The 16,085-nt window shown below is 30.2% G+C and overlaps 2 protein-coding genes and 1 pseudogene across 2 annotated transcripts; 2 read left to right on the top strand and 1 right to left on the bottom strand.

Annotated features, from left to right (window-relative positions):
* Window positions 1-2,971: 2,971 nt before the first annotated feature.
* Window positions 2,972-4,312, top strand: LOC111297474 (uncharacterized). Its single transcript, XM_089741761.1, has 4 exons — window positions 2,972-3,058; window positions 3,220-3,534; window positions 3,682-3,725; window positions 3,835-4,312. Exons 1-4 carry the CDS (start codon window positions 2,972-2,974, stop codon window positions 4,310-4,312), a joined length of 924 nt encoding a protein of 307 aa, XP_089597887.1.
* Window positions 3,272-5,095, top strand: LOC149515628 (uncharacterized; annotated as a pseudogene).
* Window positions 5,096-6,390: 1,295 nt separating this feature from the next.
* Window positions 6,391-9,043, bottom strand: LOC111296718 (iron-sulfur cluster assembly protein 1-like). The gene is made up of 3 exons (XM_022891157.2): window positions 8,678-9,043; window positions 7,979-8,033; window positions 6,391-6,822 (listed from the first exon to the last, which is right to left on the bottom strand). The coding sequence occupies exons 1-3, from the start codon at window positions 8,973-8,975 to the stop codon at window positions 6,663-6,665; spliced, it is 513 nt and encodes a 170-aa protein (XP_022746892.1). The 5' UTR covers window positions 8,976-9,043; the 3' UTR covers window positions 6,391-6,662.
* Between the last annotated feature and the right edge of the window lie 7,042 nt (window positions 9,044-16,085).

The following is a 16,085-nucleotide window of genomic DNA, read 5'->3' as shown; positions in this document are numbered from 1 at the left end:
AATGAGCTTGTTTCACAAATAAAATTTTTAAACTTTTGAGTGACAAACAAATCGCTTATATTCTTAAAAATACCTTTTAATTAATGAATTTGTCAATAAGTATAATCATTGATGATAATAAATTTAATTATATAATATATAAAAAAATTAATAATTAATTGTGATAATTGATATTTTTTGGGCTTTCCTTACCTTTTTGTTTTTTTAGTTTAGAAATAATATTTATCTATTAATTGTATCTTTTTGGCTTTTTTTACCTTTTTATTTTCTTTGATTTAAAAAAAATATTTATCTATTAATTCTGATAATCAATTGTGTATTTTTTTTGCTTTCTTTAACTTTTTGATTTCTTCATTTTAAAAAATAATATTTATTCATTAATTATGATCATTTATTGTGTCTTTCAGGCTTCATTTTTTATTTTTATTTATTTTAATAAAAATAATGTGTTTTTTTATTAATTGTGATAATTGATTGTATTTTTTGGTTTTTTATATTTTATTTTCACCATTTTAAAGAAATATATATTAAATTGTGTTTTTTTTTTTTCCACTTTTGGCTTTACCTTTTTGTTTTTTAAAATAATATTTATCTATTAATTGTGATAGTTTATTGTTCATTTTATGTTTTTTACCTTTTCATTTTCTTCGACTTTAAAAATAATATTTATGCATTAATTTAATAACTGATTGTGTCTTTTGATTATTTTGTCTTTTAGTTTTTTACAACTTTAAAGATAGTATTCACTAATTTAGAGTTGGATTAACTATGATTGATGAATACATTTTTTAGGGATTATTTGCCTTTTGATTTTTTTTTCAATTTTAATAAAAATAATGTATGTTTATTAGCTGTGATAATTTGTTGTGTTTTTTGGTTTTTCTTCCTTTTTGATTTTTCATTATTTTAAAGAGATACATATTATTTTGATTGTGTATTGTTTTCTTTGTCTTTTGACTTGCAATTTAACTCGAAGATTGGTCAATTTCTAAAATATTGAGGTACAAACAAAGTTAAAAGAAAAATAAAAGATATTTTAATAAATTAGCTCTACTTAAATAATGTGAAAAGGTAAGAAATTTATTACTTAAGATTGACTATTAGATTTATTTATCTTTCAAAAGAAGAAACAATTACTTTAATAAAAGTATCAATCTTATGAGAAATAAGATATCAGCTCCTAAGAGGCAAAAAGTTTCCTTAGAGTACATTTCATTCAATGTTTTATTTTACTTTAAGTAAAACTATCATATTTAAATAATGAAATTTGTGAATTTGGCGTTAAATCTATAGTTCAAAGATAAGGCTTGGGCTTATTAATGTGGCTAATTAAACAACAAAGAAAGGAAATATAAAGACTCAAAACAAAGATACTAGGGATGCTTTACTAAATGTGGGCTTGAAAAGACTCAAATGATCCCAAGAATGCCTAAATCATTTCTTGAATCAAATACAGTCTAGAATTTCACTTTAAGGATTAAGTAGGTAAATTCTAAAGTCATACTCATACTTCAAATCTTTATGCAACTTTATATTTTACATGTTTTTCACTAAAATCGATGCATATCAAAGATCAAGATCAAATATACAACATAAAAATCGTAATCCAAAGAAAAACATGTTTAAGAAGTCGTCTATTGCTTCACTATATTCACCTTTTTCCTCTTATCAAACATAAGTCATGTTTAATTAACTCATGAAAAATTAACTAAGTTAGCATTGTAATGATTATAGCAAGTTAACTTGGTTTGAAAACAAAGCATAGAGGAAAATTTTCGAAAAACATTTTTACTCAAAAAGTTTTTCTTTTCCTCCCACACTTGAATTATACAATAATTCACTAGAAATCTTAAGGATTAAAGGTAAAGAAATACTTACGCATCTTTGCTTTCCTTTTGAGGCTAAAACTTACATCATCCATTAGGCATCTTTTTGCATCTCTTCAACCCTAAGTGACAGCTCAAAAACAACAAAAAGATAAAAGCATACCTGTGATAATAATAAAAGAAATATAAAACTTTAAAATGTAAAACTAACTAAAAAATGTAGAACTTGAAAATGAAAAACTTGGGTTGCCTCCCAAGCAACGTTAGCTTTGGTCAGGCTTAACCATACCTAAATGTTTGGTTTAATTAAGTACATTACCCTTTCAACTTGCTTTGCTGCTCCCCCATGATAGATTTTTAATCTATACCCATTAACCTTAAAAGGTTGCTTCTTTACTTCATCCATAATTTCTATGGTTCCATAAGGAAAGATTTTGGCCATAATGAAAAGTCTACTCCACCTTGACTTTAGTTTGCTAGGAAACAGACTTAATCATGAATTGAAAAGCAATACTTGTTGGATTGGCTCAAAATATTTTTCCAAGATCTTTTTATCAAGCCATATTTTCATCTTTTCCTTATATAGCCTAGCATTTTCATAGGCTCGCATCCTGAATTCATCCAACTCATTTAATTGCAACAACCTCTTTTCTCCTACCAAATTCTGATCAAGGTTAAGGTTTTTAATGGCCCAATAACCCTATTGTTCTAATTCCACTGTAAGTGACAAGCTTTTCCGTAAGTTAATAGGCTTAAGATTATTCTCCCGCATTGTATTAGTGAAACACTGAGTGCTTTTGTTCTTGGTAGATTGATTTCTGATGACATTTTAGTTGCCTATGAACTTATGCACCATTTGAAGAATAAGAAACATATGAGAAAGGGTTTCTTTGCTTTAAAACTTGACATTAGCAGGGCTTATGATCAGGTGGAGTGGAGTTTCTTAGAGGCAATAATGGACAGGATGGGGTTTCATTATAGGTGGATCACTAGTCTAAAGAATTGTGTAAGATCTGTCTCATATTCGATTGTGGTCAACGGAAGGCTCACCAATGAAATATTTCTTGTGTCACCATATTTATTTCGTTTGTGTACTAAAGGTCTTTCTGCCTTATTAAAGAAGTGTCAAGATCAGGGGTTGCTACATGGATGACGGGCAAGCCGAAATGGACCTCAAGTTAATCACTTATTCTTTGCGGATGACAGCCTCCTATTCGCAATGGCTAATAGAGGTGAGAGCGACAAAGTGATGGACGTGCTAAAGCGATATGAAGAGAGCTCGGCTCAAAAAATAAATCTTGACAAATCAGCCCTTTTTGTAGTAGCAACACTGGAGTAGGACAAAAGGAGGAGATCAGAAGCATGTTTGGTGTGAATGAGACAACAAATGTAGAGAAGTACTTGGGTCAGCAAGCAATGGTGGGGAGAGACAAGAGAAGGGCCTTTTAGAGACCTAAAGGACGGAATAAAGACAAGGATGAATGGAAGATGTCAGAGATTGTTGTCATTGGGGGGAAAGGAAGTCTTCATTAAATCCATTCTGCAATCAATTCCTACTTATGTAATGAGCTGCTTTCTTCTACCAAAAACACTATGTGTGAAGAGATCAATAAATTGTTTAACAATTATTGGTGGAGAAACAATAAGGAGTCAAGAGGAATACACTGGCAGAATTGGAAGGAATTGGCCAAGGCAAAAAAAGATGGAGGTATGGGGTTTAAAGAGATGGGGGAGTTCAACAAGGTTCTTTTAGCAAAACAAGGGTGAAGGATTCTAACGAATCCTGACACTCTAGCTCATAGAATCTTGAACGACAAATACTTCCCAAATGTTTCTTTTCTTGATTCCAATGTAGGATCACATCCGTCACTCACGTGGACTGGCATATGGGCAACTAAGGCAGTTCTATAGCAAGGCCTAAGGTGGCGAGTGGGTAATGGTCGGTCAATCAGAGTTTGGACTAATAAATGGATTCCAGCCTCTCCTTGTTTACGCCTTAATCACCAAGGGACCATAACGATGAGACAACACTGGTGGCAGACTTAATTGAGGAGAATACCCGTATGTGGAAATGGAATATGATACACGAGTTGTTTTCACGTGAGGAAGCAAAAGCAATATGTGCGATCCCCTTTAGCAAACTAGACAGGCCGGACACTTTAGTGTGGCATTTTGATAGTAAGGGGGAGTATACAGTGCGAAGTGGTTACAAGCTGTTATGTAAACTGTCACAGGAGGGTAGATTTGCAAAAGAAGACAACGAAGATATAAGGGGAAGACAGAAAGTATGGACAAGGTTTTGGGACGCACAAGTGCCAACAAAAATTAAGGTGCTAACATGGAAAGTGAGGAAGGGTTTTCTCCCTGTAATGACAAACCTAGCAAAGAGGAGAATACCAATGGAGGTTATGTGCCAAAGATGCGATCAAAACCCTGAAACAGTCCTACGTGCAATAAAAGAGTGTCGTTGGGCAAAGGGAGTCTAGGAAAAATTAAGTTTCCAGTGGAGCGAGGAAGAAAATGGGAATTGTTGGCACTGTTTTTCTGAGGTAATCACTAATGCCACGATAGAGAAATTGCAGACGTTCATGGTTGGAATGTGGACAATTTGGAATGATCGAAACCATGAATACCACGGTGAAAAAAGGAGGGAAACAGAAAATGCAGATGGATTTACAAGGAAGTACATGGAGGAATTCAACAAGGTACACCAGCAACACATGGGAATGAATATTGCGGAAACTAGGCGATGGAGACATCCTGGAAGAGGCACCATCAAGGTGAATTTTGATGGAGCCATGGATAAGGCAAAAAAAAAATGAGGGATAGGGGTGATCATTAGGGATGAGGAAGGCAGAGTATTGGGAGCCCATAGTAATAGGTTACCTTGGATGACGAACTCTTTCGCAGTCGAAGCTGTAGCGGCAGTGTGTGCTATGGACTTTGCAAAGGATCTGGGGATAAGAAACTTTGAACTGGAAGGAGATGCATTGACGAGCATCAGCAAGCTCCGATCATGGACTAAAAATATGTCCCCTATAGGTCAAATAATTGAAGAAGCAAGACAGAAAATGGGAGAACTGCATGGATGCAAAGCACAGCATATTAGAAGAACGGGGAATGTTGCTGCAAACAGATTGGCAGTACATGGATTGGAGTTAGATGAAGAATTGTCCTGGGTCGAAGACTACCCTGCTTTCGTGCATGAAATTATTGTAACTGATTCAAACGCGAATTATGAGTAAATGAATATGCATTATTATTCAAAAAAAAAAAAAACATTTTGATGGGCTTTGCTTGCTGTTGCATCGTCATTCTGGTTCTATCATTGTCTTTCAATTGGCATTATCGTGGCTAGGAGCATTTTTCGTCTAATTGTTCTATCTTTTGTGTTGATACAAATTTACTTTCTCCAGCATCTTTGTATGCTACAGCTTTCCCAAACATATTTCATGCACTATTCTCCGAAAGCTAGCTTATTCCACAACATTTGCGATGGATTTTCCATTTCAACATCATCTTCCTGGAAAGTGCTCTAAACAAGATTGACTTTCCCCACAATCTGTCATCAATGAACTTGTCATTTAAGCTGTTCACATACCGTCTGGCCTAAAAGTCCAGTGAAAGCTCAGTGTAAGCTCTCTCCCAATTCCAGAATCCTATGGAATGAATGCCGATAGCATGCAGGGGTAGATGCAACCTTTGAACTAGAGAGTTTATAAAATTTCAAATTTTGAAAAATAAGAAAATTTGAAGGAAAATTCTTTCTAGACATCCTTAAAAATTTTTCCTAAACACCCTTTTTGTTTACAAAATTAATAAATTCATCGACACTTTATTAAGTGGACATCGAAAAAAATCCTGCCACAATATAGCTGGTAAATGCTAAAAAAATTGCACTAACTGCTCTTTTGCAATCATATAACACATTAAACTCTCATATGTTTAAATACTACGCATCACTAAGCCCTTCCATGGAACCAAGAACCTTATATTTTGGGTTCATTTTCGAAGAATCTCCGGCATACATGCCTCTTGGCAGGTATGCACCCGGGCTAGAAGTTGACATATGCTTGTGTTTTTTATCAAAAACCTTGTATATTGCCTGATGGCTATGGCTATTTTTTCCTTGGCAAGTCTCGACTGATGGCTACGGCATAAGTTGCCCTCAAAAGTATGTCGAGAAAAGCTTGTCTGAGCACTAGTTAATAAGACCTAAGTCCAATTATCTAAAAAAATATTAAGAATACTAACGGCTAAATCCACACACAACAATGGAATCAGGTCACCTGTAATTCTTTTTATTACAATCTTATAATTATTTAATCACAATTAAAAATTATGCAAAAATCTATCACTTATAAGTGTCGAGTCCACACTAGGAAGTGATAGACCCTACACAACTTTAAATTCTGATTAATTAATTATAGTACAATTATTATAAGTGATTTGCTCCTTACAGCAAAAGGGATTCCAAAATGCTTACAAAGGCAAACCAATTTTGATCCCAAAACTGTCACCAGTTTCAAAAGAAAAAAAAATGGTAAAATGCATAACCTCAAACTTGAAAGGAGGTGCAAGCACAGAAGACTCTAGCTTCAACACTGAACATTACAATGATTGTATCTGAATTGAGCCAATGCTTTATTCATAGTTTTACCATTTATCAAACATCCCCTCTAGACAAGTAATATTACATGTGTCCTCTAAATGGTACTTTAGAGTTTCCCTTGATCCATTTTGTCTCTGTCTACCTAACTTGACACAATGAAGGGTAACCTTAGATAATCTGAGTACCGAGTCTCCAGACTTTTTTTCTCAGCATATACACAGACATCATGCATCAGCAGCCATCTCATTAGGTGAAGCATTTGAACTGCCATTCAACTTGGCACGTTTCGCTTCTACATCTTTTACAGCTGCCTTGATAGCATCTTCTGCAAGCATACTGCAGTGCAGCTTAACTGGTGGAAGTGCTAGATGTTTTGCGATCTCCCTGCAATATTTATGTTAGTAAAAACACAATAAAATACTCATATTTACAGTCCAGCATGAGTAAGTTTGATTTGAAGAAACATTAAGAAAAAAATAATAAAATGAACCAATGATACCAGAAACCAAACAGGGACTTTGTTGTGTACCCTGCACATCCACGCTATAAATTGAAATAAAAGTTAAAACATAACTACATTCTTTGACATCAATCTTATATTTCCTTACCCCATTTCTTCTATCATATGTTGTCCTTCCAACTAATTCACATATATGTTATATATTGTCTTTAAACCTAAACAGGAACACAGCGGCTGAGCTGTTAACCCATGAAAGCTATGAATTAACTTATTCTGCTGTAGGTGAATTCTGATAACTATCTGCTGTATAATCACCTTAAGGCTTCAATTTAGATGTTCTGGAGTTATCTATATAGACAATCATGCAATTACAATTTATGCCATACATATATTTATGTTGCAATGAAAAAATCACAATCAAAAGAAATATTTTTTCACTTGACTAACTGCTTCTATCTTCATAATTGTATTTTTATATTGATTCCTTTGATACTTAAAATCATACTCTGAAACTTAATCAATCAAAAACTGCTTAATACATCTTGTTAGAATAGCTCGATCCTCAGGTGAACATTATTTGATCAGACACTCTGTCTTCCATGATTTATTGCCAATATTAGGCCTTCATTATTGTGCAACAATATAGAAACTAAAACTTCAACATCTACACATAGAGAATAGAGAATATCCTAGAATTACTAAAATAAATAAACAGTTAACAAGCATAATATAGCTGCAATTAATTAACGACTTCCCTTACCAGAGGCAGATATGACTAGATAAAAGAGAAGATAATGCAAGAAAGAAGATGATCTCTACATAGCAGAATTAAGGTTATAAGTTTCTATTACAAAGTTAAAAACTTTAAATTAAAGGAGAAAAGTAAGAACAGAAAGTATAAATTAATTAATTACACAATTAAAAAATTCCACTTAATTATTTCAATGATCAGATATCAAAAAGCCACATAAAAGCATGCAATCTGATGAGCAAATAAACAAAATGGAACGGAAAAAAGGAATACCAGAAAGTATACCTGTAGAATATACAAGTCAAAATCAAATATATAATCATACTTACGTGTTTTTAATGGTTAGCACTTCATCCATGCTTTTTCCCTTCACCCATTCAGTAGCTGCAACATGAAACCCCAAGTTACTACATAGCTCCTCCGGCAAATAAACTCTTTTAAGTACAAAATATTGAATAACATTCATAAAACAGATTAGGCCTTTAATAACATTCACAAACAGATAGGCATTTGGTTCTGTTGGTTTTTGCTGATTCCTTTTATGATCTCTAAAATTAACTAAATGCAACAGTAATTAAGCATATTTGTTGTATACTAAAGTAATTTTCTTTATTAAAAATAAAATTTTAATTTAAGTGTTTAAAATAATTATTTGATTTTGTATGCAAAAACGGACTTTTTTATTTGTTTTGGATGGAAATAATAATAATAATAATAATAATAATAATAATAATAATAATAATAATAATAATAAACAACCAATCCGTGCTCTGTTTGCGTTTTGTTTGTGAGTTTCCCACTGAAATCAAACATAACCCAACTAGGTCGCATTTGAAAACTTAAATTTGGATTCAAAATTTTTGGATTTGGAATTTAAATCCTCATGTAAAGTTTTTAATTCAAGAAAACAAAGATAAAATAAATAAATATTACAACTTCAATGAAAAAGAATTACAGCTTCAATGAAAAAGAATTATACCTACAAATCTCATTAACCAAAATAATAATAATAATAATAATTGGCATACCAACAGAAGAAGACGCAATTGCCGATCCACAGCCGAATGTTTTAAAGCAAGCATCGACGATTTTCCCCGACTTCTCGTCGATTTTGATTTGCAGCTTCATAACATCGCCACAAGCCGGAGCACCGACCAATCCCGTGCCGACGTTCTGGTCGTTCTTATCGAAGGACCCGACATTACGAGGATTGTTGTAGTGGTCGATGACATTCTCGTGGTAAAGACGTGGCAAAATCTGAACGGGCCGTGATGAGACCTCCCTTGACGCTAGCCCAAGCAGCCTTCCCGACGCCAGCCTCAACATTTTTGCCGTAGGTTTTGCAGGGAAGAGTTTTCCAGGTTCCGTTAGGGTTTGGAACTTTGGATTTGTATGAAAATAAATATCAGCTTGAAATGTCAGCTATATTGGCACGTAGAACGCGGGGCTGGAGTCCGAGAGACTGAACACACGTGGGAGTCTCCCTCCAGTTACCGGATTGGATTGCGTTTTCAGCAAACCACGTCATAAAAAATCTAACCGGTTAACCGGGTAAAAGGAAGAGAAAAACAGTAGAAGAATTCAGATGAAATTTATTTTTGTACTATGGCTTAATAATTTGTCTTATTATTGAATTTTAATTTCGTTTAATTTATTATTATTATTATTATTATTATTATTATTATTATTATCTTCATGATAAATATTGCTTAAAAAAATTATAAAATTAATGTGATTTAAAAAAAATTTATAAGTTATCAATAGATAAAATACTTAACTTTTAAAACGTTCCAAAGTACACAATGAAGAAAATCATTATTATTCTTATAATTTTAGGTATAATGATTATGATGTATAAATTTATGAATTTATTGCTAAATATAATTTTAAGAGTCATTATTAATTTTTTTTATTTAAATGTGATTGATTATCTAATTAAATTTATTATCTTTTAAAAAAAATCTCAAACTTGACTCAATAATTCTTAAAAGAATAGAATTTAGTCTATGCGATCAAAATTAAATGAAAGTATAATTATATGTAGAGAAAACTATAATATTCTTACCAAGTCTATCCAAATGATAATGCTATTTCATTGTGTATTATCTAAAACTTTAAAACATTTTTAAAATTTATCAAATAATTTATTACTTTAAAATCAACAAAATCTTCTAATAATTTAGTAAGATATTATTTGATATTTAAATTCTTCAATAATTTGATAAGATTAAAAATTAAAATTTTAACTTTTTTCTTAAAAAATAATTAAATCTTCTAATAATTTCGTAAGATTTAATTCGAGATTCAAATCCTTTAATAATTTAATATGATTAAAAAAATTATAAATTTGTTTAACAAAAATATTAAATCTTTTAATAGTTTGATAAGATTTAATTTAAAATTTAAATCCTCAAATAATTTGGTATGATTGATTTGAAAACATTCTTAATTTAATTTTGTTATGAAATCTTTCAATAATTTAATAGGATTAATTTCAAAAATTCATTTTCTTGAAAAAGATAATTAAACCTTTTAATAGTTTAGTAAGATTAAGTTTTGATATTTAAATTCTTCAATAATTTGATATGATTGTTTTAAAAATATATATATTTTTATTAAACTTCCTTATCAAATTTTTCAATAGTTTGGTAGAATTTATAATTTTAAAATAATTTTTAACCCATAAAAATTCTCTAATGATTGAGAAGGATTTATGAATTTATTTAAAAAATATTTTTAACAAAAATTAATTTAAATAAAATGAGTAAATAAAATTTACATAAAATAAATAAATAAATAACAAAATTACCAAAAAAAAAATCAGTGGTTCGACTCGGGCTTAAGACTTGTGAGATGCAAGTTGCTGGATCTTAGTGCCATGGGTTAGGTCCATAATCAATGATTGAGAATAGTTGTTAGAATCTGGAAGTATCATTAGAGTCTTCATCAAGAACTTTAATGCTCGTTGGGAAATTTTACTAAAGCTTGGGAATCTCATTGAAAAATCATCAAAAATAAAAAAAAGCTTAAATTTTGAAATTAAACTATTTAAAATTTTTTTACTCTCAAATTCTTTTTTATGATTGTTGTTCTTTGTGTTAATTGTAGGTTTTAAATAAGGATTTAATCCTAACTTCAATAGGAGTCTAATTTTGCAAACAATTATCTTAACTTCTTTTTCACTCGGTTTCAATCTAAAAAATCCCAATAAAGCACACCTTTAAGGATTTCGATCCTTTTTCAATCCCAACTCTTTTCTTTTATAATTTTAAACTTTCTTATTTTTTAAACAATCAAAATAATAAAAAAAATACAAAACTCAATAAAATAAATAAAATAAAAATTTAACTTTAACTAAAACCTTGAACTAAATGGGAAATCTACAATTACCCATCTTTGCGCATTTTCTGTGAAACAGAAAATGTGCAAAGATATATACACCTATTATGTTTGGATCCTAATCTACCAATCTTTTTTTGAAAAGGTTTTTTCTAAACAAAGGCTTAACATCAACTTTAAAAAATTTAAAAGGCTTTTCTCATCAAAGGTTTAATAACTTTAAAAAATTATAAAAGGCTCATCTTATCAAAGGCTTAACAACTTTAGCAAATTTATAAAAGGCTCATTTAACTAAAGGTTATGAAACTTTGAATATTTTAAAAAGGCTAATTTGACCAAAAGCTCAATAACTTTAAAAAATTATAAAAGACTCATTTCATTAGAGGCTCAATAACTTTGAAAAATTATAAAATACTTCTCTCATTAGAGGCTTAACAACTTCAAAAAAATTATAAAAGGCTTCTTTTAAACAAAAGTTCAACAACTTTTGGAAAAGTATAAAAATGCTCCTTAACAAAGGTTTATCAATTTTCCTTGAAACTATTGCCTTTATCCAAAAGTTAAATTTCTTATCTTCGACTCTTTTCCTCAATTTATGATTGAAATCCATCTTTATAAAATTTTCTTAACTAAGGATCAAAATCTCATTAAGAAGTCTTATCTTTGTAGAATTTTTTCCTCAATCAAGGATCAACACCTTACTCACTTTCTCAATAAATCTTCCCATTGGGAATCAAAACCTTATCTCTAAAAATTATGCTTCACCAGATATTAAAGTCTCATTTTTTTGAAAAACTTATCTTCAAATAAAATATTTCACACTTTCATTAATCTTAATTTCACAATCCAAGATCACAACTTCTTATCAAACAAATGCAATGAATGACATGCTATGAATGCAATGTCATGAATGTAACCTTTAATTGTGACAAAAAGGTTTTTAAGATCTTTTCAATACCTTTTTTCCATTTTAATTTTGAGGAATCATAATATCAAAACTAGCTAACAAGTTTTATCAACGAGTTTATGAACCAAATCTTCATTTGCCAATTTGATCATAATATTTGAACTTTTTCAAAATGTTCCTTCTTTTCTTTGAAGGCTTTAAGGATTAACATTTTCTTAAGTTTCCTTCGTCACTCATATTTCTTTTTCATGCTAACATGTCATTCAATTTTTCATTTCAAAATGATGCAAGGATCTTTTATGGATTCATTTTTTATCATCATTTCAATTTCATGGCAAATGCAATTCATAAGATATTTTCTCAACTCATTTAGGGAAAATAGAGAGCAAGGTAAATTGGAGAAAATAAGTAATAAATATAAGATCAAGTCTAAAGAACAAATAAGCAAATGAACAATTTCAAAGCATATTATTGGTATAAATGTTTGGATGCTATAATAACATCTAAATAATGAATTTTCCAACAATTTTAGATACAATTCTAGAATTCTTTCTCAAAAACTCATTCTAATGATGTTTTTCATATTTTGAGCTCATCAAACCAAATCTTGCCCCTATGTCATAGGATTCTAAAATGATATCATCTTTTCAAACCAAAGCTATCTTTACAAGTTTCCAACCTAGTTATCTTTTTCTTACTTAAATTGTCATTTCGGGTTTTCAATTTAAGTTTTCCATTTTCTTCCTTTTTCATCTTTCATTTTTTTTTCTCATTTTTCATCACTTTTCATCATTTTATTTTATTCATCATTTTTGCTTCATTCACCATAGTCATTCCCACAAATCAATCCCAAAATATAAGAGAAGATTATAATCTCATTATCCTTTGATTATATCATAAACATGTCTTAATGCATTATACGATTTTTCAATTAAAGTATTCACATTTTATCAAAATGAACTTTTAAGGCATGTATCATAGGCTATGGAAAGGGGTTGTGAAAAAAGAATAAAAGAGGCCTAAAAATGTGTTTAAGGGTAATCAAACCAAAGATTATTCATCGTCATGCAAAACACATTAGCATTTTGCTATATTTTTCAACTTCATCATCTTCTCATTTTTTTCTTTTTTTCCCATTTTTCAAGACAAGTTTAAACTCAAAAGGGTATCTTACTTTTTTTACCCTTGAGTATTATTTCTGGCTTTTACTTTTTTCATTTTTGTGAACATGATTTTTTCAAAATTTATTACTAAAACCTTTTTGTGACTTTTATTTTTTTTTTTGTGAATAGGTTTTTTTCTTAAAATATTGCTTCCCAACATATAGATGATCCTTGGTTGGGTTTTTTTTAAAAAAATATATACAATAGGCTCAAAATTGTAACAAATGGACAATTTCTTGTTTGTAAACGATAAAAGAAAAATGGTCATTTCTCATAAAAAAAAATGAATGCTCTCATTGAAAAACATTTATTGAATAAAAACAAACTTATGGTTAATTAACCAAAAAGAACCACATACTTACAACTCCACTTTCGTCTTTCGATAGGTGAAAATAGCATATCAGTTTACTCTTTTTATATAATTCATCTCACTTCAACTTTCGAGAATCTCAACAGAATATAGGTCCTAATCATCAGTGTTATCAATATAAATAAGATTTTTAAAATTAAATCCTGAATTATTGTCATGACTATTTGAACATTTATTATTTGAAATGTGGGAATGGGTGTAGCATGGAAGGTGTGTAAACGTAACGATGAAAAGAGAAACATATAATAAAATGCACTTGCCATTTTATTGAAACTAAAAGACAAATAAAAGACCTTTTTAATGTTCACAACATGTAAAAACTTGCATTACTATCTAAAAACTCCTAAAACCTTCTAAAAATTATGCCTCTATTTGCTTAAACAAAGGATTTTCAATGACACTTAGCCTTTCCTTATTTTCAAAATTTACCAAACCAACCTTGACTAAACTTTGTACCTTATACTTTAATGCTGTGCAATTTTTTATGGAATGGCCTACAATCTAAGGATGATAATCACAAATAGCATTCGCATCATACCACTTAGGGTGAGGAGGCTTTAAAGGTTCCAAATAGATTTGTGCAACCAAGTAATTCTTAATGAGCTAAAGAAGTAACTTGGTGTATATCATGAGAGTTAGGTCTAAAAGAGTTTTCCTGTTTTGTTACTCACAAAGATCTTAGGTTGAACAACTAGTTGAAATACAAGTGTAAGATCAGGTGCAAGTGTTTGAAAGTTTGTTTGCACACTTGATTGTATAATTGGCTAATAAGTATAAGAATTTGGGAAAATGTTGTTCATAGCCGGGTAGTAAGGTGAGTACATAGAATAAAGATAAGGATTGTGAGAGATAAAGCCTTCAGCTTATTTCTTTTTTATAAATCATAGCTTAGGCATATTTTTCTTTCTTTTTTAGTGCCTTACCATTTGTCTTTGCATTAGAAGCATCACCTTTATTAAGTTTTTCATTCTTGATGACATTTTCTATTATCTCTTTAGAGATAACCATATTAGCAAAAGTTTCTGTAGCATTTCCAATCATTTTTTCATAATATAAGGCTTTCAAAGTACTAATGAATATGACAGTGGTCTTATTCTTAGTAAGAAGTGGTTGAACTTGAACAACATAATTTTTCATCTTTAAGCATATTCTTTAAAGCTTTCAATAGCTTTTTTTTTTTCATATTTTGTAAAGATAAATGATTATGAGCCAAATCTATGATATGTTGATACTGAGTAATGAATGCTCTTGCTAATTATTTTCATGATTAGATATAAATTCTATAAAACTGGACATACCATTTAGTAATAGAGCCTATTAGGCTATTTTAAAACACATGAATCATGAGCTTCTTATCACGAGTATATGGGACCATCTTATGGTAATACATGGTGACATAAAATCATAAGGCATTTGATCCCATCATATTTTTTAAATTATAGGACCTTGAACTTAGGTTGGATTACCACATCAAGTACCAAACACAATTCAAATGCATCCATGGACCAATAGAAATCCATTTTTTCAACAACTCAAAGTCTATCTTCTAATAAAATCATCTTTAAAGTGGATGAGTCTTCTATTGCCTTAAAGTTATTCATTTTCAATTTTTCTTATTCCTTGAGATCAACCAAATTAGAAACTTGAATAGAATCAAATACCTCAACACCAAATGTAGGATTAGTATAAGTTTGAAAGGATCCTTGAAGAGTTGTAAATGACATTCTTGGATTTGAATATTAATATGTCCCAAAAAAATGAAGTTGTTGTACTTATGCCCCTTGATATGTTTAGGCCTCGTATGGGTTATACCCAATAGGGTATAAAAGGTCCATAGCACTTTAGGATGGGCAATCTAGCAAAGTAAGAGTTTTTTCAATAGCTTTACCTTTATTTATCATGTTAAGTCTTTCCATAATCTTTTTCAACTCCTTTTTAATTTCTATTTGGGCCTTCTCAACCTTTTCAATTCAATTAGCATTTTCTTGCTCCATAAGCTTTGCTTGAGTGCAAGTGTTATAATGGTGACAAAAAGCTATCGTAATTCTCTAATAATTGAGTTATCCTTGAACTTTTTTACCACAATTAAGATGATGTGTTACTAGATACTAAGAATCATCCTAACTTGTTAGAGAAATTTTTCTATATGCTTGTATTGAATGTGGTACATAACAATTCAATGATGCATAAATGGATAATAAATGCATGCATATAACAGTTTACTTATGCATGGATTGATAAAATGACTACATGAATGGATGCATGAGTTAATATTTACCCCATAATGATGTATAAATGAATAAATGATTGCTTAAGTTAATGTAACAATTTAATGATGCATGAATAAATAAATGCATTAATGTATTAATGTAATGCATAAGAAGCCAACTAAACCTAAACACTTTCAACTTTATCACCAAATTTGATGAAACTAAAAATGTTCCTTCATGTGTTGGGTTCTTCTAGATATTGGCTGGGTATAGCTTTATCTTACAGCTAGCTTCTTAAGTTTTTCTATAAGTTGGGTTAGGATATCTTGATAATCTAAAGGTTTTCAAACTATTTATCTCATTATTGTCCATGATAAACTAATAAGACACCCTAATTCTCACTCATTAGAGGCTATAAACAAAAAGGGTTCAATTTGAATAGGAGTA

The sequence above is a fragment of the Durio zibethinus genome, chromosome 12, assembly GCF_047325235.1.
Source record: "Durio zibethinus cultivar Kanyao isolate XHJ-2024 chromosome 12, ASM4732523v1, whole genome shotgun sequence".
Taxonomy (NCBI): domain Eukaryota; kingdom Viridiplantae; phylum Streptophyta; class Magnoliopsida; order Malvales; family Malvaceae; genus Durio; species Durio zibethinus.
This window is presented reverse-complemented; position numbering and strand designations above follow the sequence as displayed.

Coding starts and splice junctions, on each gene's coding strand:
- LOC111296718 (XM_022891157.2), bottom strand. CDS start 8,975: ATGTTGAGGCTGGCGTCGGGAAGGCTGCTTGGGCTAGCGTCAAGGGAG. Junction 8,034..8,677: donor AATTGCGTCTTCTTCTGTTG/GTATGCCAATTA, acceptor TTCATGTTGCAG/CTACTGAATGGGTGAAGGGA. Junction 6,823..7,978: donor GTGCTAACCATTAAAAACAC/GTAAGTATGATT, acceptor TAAATATTGCAG/GGAGATCGCAAAACATCTAG.
- LOC111297474 (XM_089741761.1), top strand. CDS start 2,972: ATGGATGACGGGCAAGCCGAAATGGACCTCAAGTTAATCACTTATTCT. Junction 3,059..3,219: donor ATTCGCAATGGCTAATAGAG/GTGAGAGCGACA, acceptor CAACAAATGTAG/AGAAGTACTTGGGTCAGCAA. Junction 3,726..3,834: donor CTGGCATATGGGCAACTAAG/GCAGTTCTATAG, acceptor TTAATCACCAAG/GGACCATAACGATGAGACAA.